The sequence below is a fragment of the Gavialis gangeticus genome, unplaced genomic scaffold (assembly GCF_001723915.1).
Source record: "Gavialis gangeticus isolate Ggan-Ray unplaced genomic scaffold, GavGan_comp1, whole genome shotgun sequence".
In the NCBI taxonomy this organism is placed as follows: domain Eukaryota; kingdom Metazoa; phylum Chordata; order Crocodylia; family Gavialidae; genus Gavialis; species Gavialis gangeticus.
In genome coordinates this window covers 23,367,643-23,372,868 of record NW_017729025.1, presented here as the reverse complement: position 1 = coordinate 23,372,868, position 5,226 = coordinate 23,367,643, and the positions used below count along the sequence as shown (strand labels likewise).

Genomic DNA, 5,226 nt, shown 5'->3' with positions numbered 1-5,226 from the left:
GGGGGGGGGGGGCGGAAATCGGCATTTCATTATTCTTAACATTATAAGCATTCAGAGTTAAACATATACCTGATCACAGAATATTTGCTAACTCCAAATTTTGTAAGCGTCTTCGGTGTCCCATCTGTAGCCAGTGTAATACTCGACATTCCAGTAACAATGAATAAGCCTAATGCATTACGTAAGAGTAAGCCGATTAAACCCTTGATCCTAAAACTACCTCTTTCCCCTCCCCCTCCAGTTTCAAACTTGTCACAGTCATAGTGGTCTCTATGCTCTTCAGAACCTGTATTATTCATGTAATTACCATTTGTGTCTATTTTCATAGGCACCATGACAATTACTAGTTGAATTGCTTAATGCCAACTGTTGAAATGTTTATGAATGGAAAAATCCAGTTAAATCACGAAGTGTCAGGTTTGTAAATCTGAGTGGAATTTCAGTTGCAGTTCCTACACAGTCAGTTTGTGTTTATAAGCTGGAGTTCGATTTCTTTCTTGAGGTTAACTTATTTATGTGTTGTTGTTTTGTTTTTTTTGTTTTTTTTTAACAAAGCTTAAATCAGCTGTAACAATGGTGTGGTATGTAGACAATTACTTAAATAATACCATGGGGTCTGAGTTAGAAATGTTAAACTGTATCAAATTAGGCACAGAGCTGCACTTTTATTCACTGTGAAACTAGACAGAAGGGGCAATTACATCACGTCATGTTTGCCACCCCCAAATTTCAAAGAGACAGAGGTTCCGAGTGAAAATTAATCATAGTGATGCTGCTTTGGGGAAGCTATCAAGGGGTTGTATGTTCTTTGCTCACCACAGTGCTGTGCTCTCTCTGAACTGTCACCAAGGAAATTTAAGCAGGGAAGGCAGAGCCAAAAGTGTTAGCAGCAAGTGACCTGTAACTCTACAATAAAATGGTTGTGTGCATCAAGAAAAACGTCCGTCACCACGCTCTTGTGGGGACTCTCAATATATAACGCACCTATGAGAATAAGGCTTTAGTACGTGTCTGAATAAAAACTAACAAAAAAAAAGAGGATGAATACATGTCTGTATAAACATGCAGAAGTGCAGTTTTAGATGCCAGCTGTTAAGTAACGTGGGTAAAAGGCAGCAAATTTAAGCTAGTAATAATTGAAACACGCTGAACAGGCAATCTTCACAGTATACACATTCTTTTAGAGTAGAAAAATACTTCAAAAATTTTACAGAGTTAAGAACAGGCATAAAAAATCCAAGCAGCTGTTACAAGATTAACACAATATAAATAGGGGTGACTGGAAGGGAATCTCAACCTGCTTAACTAGTCTCAAAACCTCCTAATCCATAGCTACATGTTTCCATGTTAGCCATCATGTAGAGGGACTTGCCAAGTCAGGAACCAGTAGCAGAGAAGTAACCCATGTAAGAACAGAGATATGGATGGGATAGTGTCTGATGTACATGCAACATGGATGATACCCCATCAGACAGTTTGAGGGAGAAGGGAAATGGATACAGGCAGCAGGATAAACTATTCTCTGAATCAAGGGTTTAAACTGTAATCCTAGACCTGCTGTCAAAAACGTCAAGCACCAGTATTTTTAGGATTCTACCAGTCCCATTAACAGGAGATGATCTTGATATCAACTTTTAAAATAATATCCAACAATTAAGTGATGATCTGCATTAAAACACTTTATCATATGTTACATACCCCATTTTCTGTACGTTTCTCCACAGGTATATTTATTCCATTTCTTTGATTTTGGGTCTGACGTCCACCTAGAAATAAAGTATCAATCTTACTAGTGAGGTTTTTTTTCCTTTTTTTTTTTTTTTTTAAATTCAGACTGCTTTCACAGTAGGAACTATTAAAGTATCAGGAAAGATTTACAAACATTTTTAAAAAACTGATTTGTATGAAGTTATTTGTTCTTTTGAATATTCACAAAAATTTGGTCCAGTGGTCGGCAACATTTTTTGGCTGTGGGCCAGAATGACCCAATTTGGGTCAGGGGTGAACAACAGCTGCCACTTCGCCTCGCAGCACCACAGGGTCTCCTGCAACAGCAAAACAAAGTGACTGCTGCAGAAGCACCTTGCCTCCAAACACCACTAAAGCCCCACATTCGTGGGCTTGATCAAATGGTTCTGCAGGCTAGATCTGGGCCATGAACCACAGGTTACCCACATTTGCTTCAGTCATTTAGTAAAAGAATTCAAAAGCAATTGGAGTTGATAGCCTATTAAAGATTTTTTCCTGTTTCAGAGATGGTGGGAGAAGATAATGTTTTCTAAAATGAAGCTCTAATGGCTTTCAATAAAATACTACACATTCCAAAAGAAGTTCAGAAATTCAAGAAGTATTTTGATAAGAGATTTATAAAACCATAATGACAACAAATAAAAGCAGCTGGGTCTATGATCATTTTAGACACTGAAATATCCTATCTGATTGTAATTGCATAAAGTTTCCTTGTAAGTACTAGTTCTACCAGTCCCACCTACATTAATCCTTATTTTCATTACATTACCTTCTGTTGGAGTAAGCAAAAAATAGAAAATGCAGATTTCAGAGCCCTCTTCTTAAAATCTGTATCCATGTGTCTGCATTTTTACAATTGAAACATCCAGAAAATAGTGTTCTCAAAAGGTAATGAACTGTGCACCAAGTTGCCACAGTTTGACTGTGAAAGTTATGTATTTCTGTGCTCACAAGGGGCATTAGCTTTAGCTGACTTTGCATATACACCTTGGAAACCATTTCCTAAATTCCTTGTATAGTCTCTTACTATAAAACCTGATTCATCTTGCAATAATTACATTAAAAGCTTTGCACACCTAATTTAGAGGGAACACGAATGTTTTCCATGTACAAAACCCTAGGGTCTAAATCATATATTAGTACAGAGGGGGGCCTTTATGGCAGGTGTGCTGCAGATTAGCCTTCCACTGTCCTCAAGTGCCACTCTGATCCCCTTTCTCCAACCCCGTCTCCTGCTCTGCTTTTGGCTCCCTGTCTTATAAGCCACTGTGCTGTCTGTCCCTCCCTTGATCTGTCATGTGCCACCCAAACACTGCCTATACCACCTCTTACCACAGACTGGCCACCCTGATCTTGTACATCTTAAATGGACATTGCACTTTGAATCATAGAGGATTGCCAATCATTTAAAATGCATAAATAAATCTGCATGTGCTGAAATTTCTTTATGTATTATTACTCCAACATGCTTTATCTGGTGTTGGAAATGACCTGTGACCACTCTGCATCCCTGTGCAGGTTCAAAGACATACACTGACAAACCCCTAGTTCCTGTGAAGTTGCAGATATAATTTTGGTAAAGAAAACAACTGTACTGAAATTGGCTTTGGCACCACAGATATTACTCTATTAGCAGCATCATAGAGGAGTTTTATCATCACAAAGGATCAAGACATCAGTGCCTCAAGGACACATATAACATTCCTTTGCAAATATGATAAACAAGTTAATCTAGCCTTGAAACCTTTTCAACTTTTAGGAACCTAAACCACTATTATGCTGCAAGTGCCTACCATTGTTAAACTGATTAGCAAAAAAATAAACAACTCGAACAATTAAGATAAATTCAAAGGGGACCAATAAAAGGTCAATCGAAACTAAAAACCCAGTTTTTACAAATGGCCAAATTTGTTGAATGGCGTGAGAAAACTGAGCATGCGAATATGCATCTCACTTAATCCCTTCACATCATTTGACCACCACAAACCCTGTATGTATAACTACAGCCTGAAAGTATTTTTGCAAACTAACCATGATCGATCCTACTTTGATTGGATAAATAAGATTCTTTCACTTACACCAGTCCCTTAAGACTGGTCTCAGTTTAATAAAACACTACTCAATGTAAAGACTTTTAGCAAGAAGCAAGCAGAATAGCAGGGCTGTATGATAGAAACTGTCACCCCCCCCCCCATAAATCTAGCTACATGAATTAACAGAGAGCTCTACTGTGGATACTTTGTAACAGATTTTATTCCCTGCCCCTACCTTCATGTATCCCCCATCAAAATGTTTTCCTATAACACTCTTGAACAGTTCCTGAATTATGTCACTTCAAAACAAGTCAACCTTTAGGAAAGAGGAGATAGTTACCATGCATTACCCCCATTTTTCCTGCTTATTCTGGGCACTGCCCATCACTTGATCTAACTGATTAACTGACCAGCAAAATCCTATCTACTATATAAACAGCCAGAGTAGAACTCGCTAGACATCCTGAGATTAGGAAGGACTGGGGAGCAGGGGAGGGTGCAGCAAGACTAAGACCGAGTCAAAAGGCTGAGTTACTCGAAAACAGTCTACATTCCAGTCTGATGAAATGTAAAGACTATCCCAGCAGGCAGGAGGAAATTACCACATTTTCTCAGATACCACACGCCACCAAATAAAATGCTTGCTTTTAAGAAGGCAGAATAAACTGGGGGGAAGGAGGGGGAGGGAAAGATGTTTCCAGAGTTATGGCCAGGGGCAGAGCTAGTAGGGACACCAAGGCACACATGCATCACTTTAGTAGATCCTGTACGAGAAGCAGTTGGGTGGGGTTTTTTTGTTATTTTTTAAGTTCCAAAGGAAACAAGAATCTCCCCCCTTTCCCTTCTGTGGTATATCCAGTAGGTCTGTGCAAAACAGCAAGTAGTTTCTTCAGATTTGGCCAATTCGGAGGGACAGTGATTCAATTCGGTGATTCAAATCACTGTCCCAATTTGATTCAGCAAATTCAAATTCGGGGAGGGAAGAAGGGCAGCAGGGCACAGCAGCAAGCGGGCCTGTTGTTCCTTGCCATCGCAGATAGGGCAGTTCCGGCAGCAGGGCGGCAGTGAGGTGTGGACACAGTGAGCAGAAACTGAGCCCAGCTGTGGCTCACCCCTGTGCAAAGATCGGGGGCCCACTGCGCCACATCTGGAAGGTGCCGCTGGGCTCAGACTGGCCTACGAGTCAGCCCGGCCAGGGCCTGATTCACCGTGAATGGAGCCCCGGCCAGGCTGGGCTGGGTCATGGGACAATTGGAGCCCAGCAGCTCCTCCAGAGGCAGCGCAGTGTCAAGGAGCCAAGGAGGGGGGCACGTGGGCCCTTCATCTTTGAACGGGGCATGGGCAGGCCGCACCTGGGCTCAGCATCTGCACTTCGCTGCCGCAGCCCTTCCTCTCCCTGGCCCTTTCCCCTCCTCCCGCTCCTACCCCTACAGACTCTCCCGCT

General features: G+C 41.3%; 1 protein-coding gene across 5 annotated transcripts in view; it reads right to left on the bottom strand.

Annotated features, from left to right (window-relative positions):
- PPP1R13B (protein phosphatase 1 regulatory subunit 13B) overlaps positions 1 to 5,226 on the bottom strand; it is a 169,591-nt gene that overhangs the window by 62,131 nt on the left and 102,234 nt on the right. For all 5 annotated transcript variants that reach the window (XM_019518499.1, XM_019518495.1, XM_019518496.1 and 2 more), the window contains exon 4: positions 1,699 to 1,766. In XM_019518499.1, the coding sequence (XP_019374044.1) occupies positions 1,699 to 1,766 (68 nt within the window). The remainder of the gene's footprint in view (positions 1 to 1,698; positions 1,767 to 5,226) is intronic.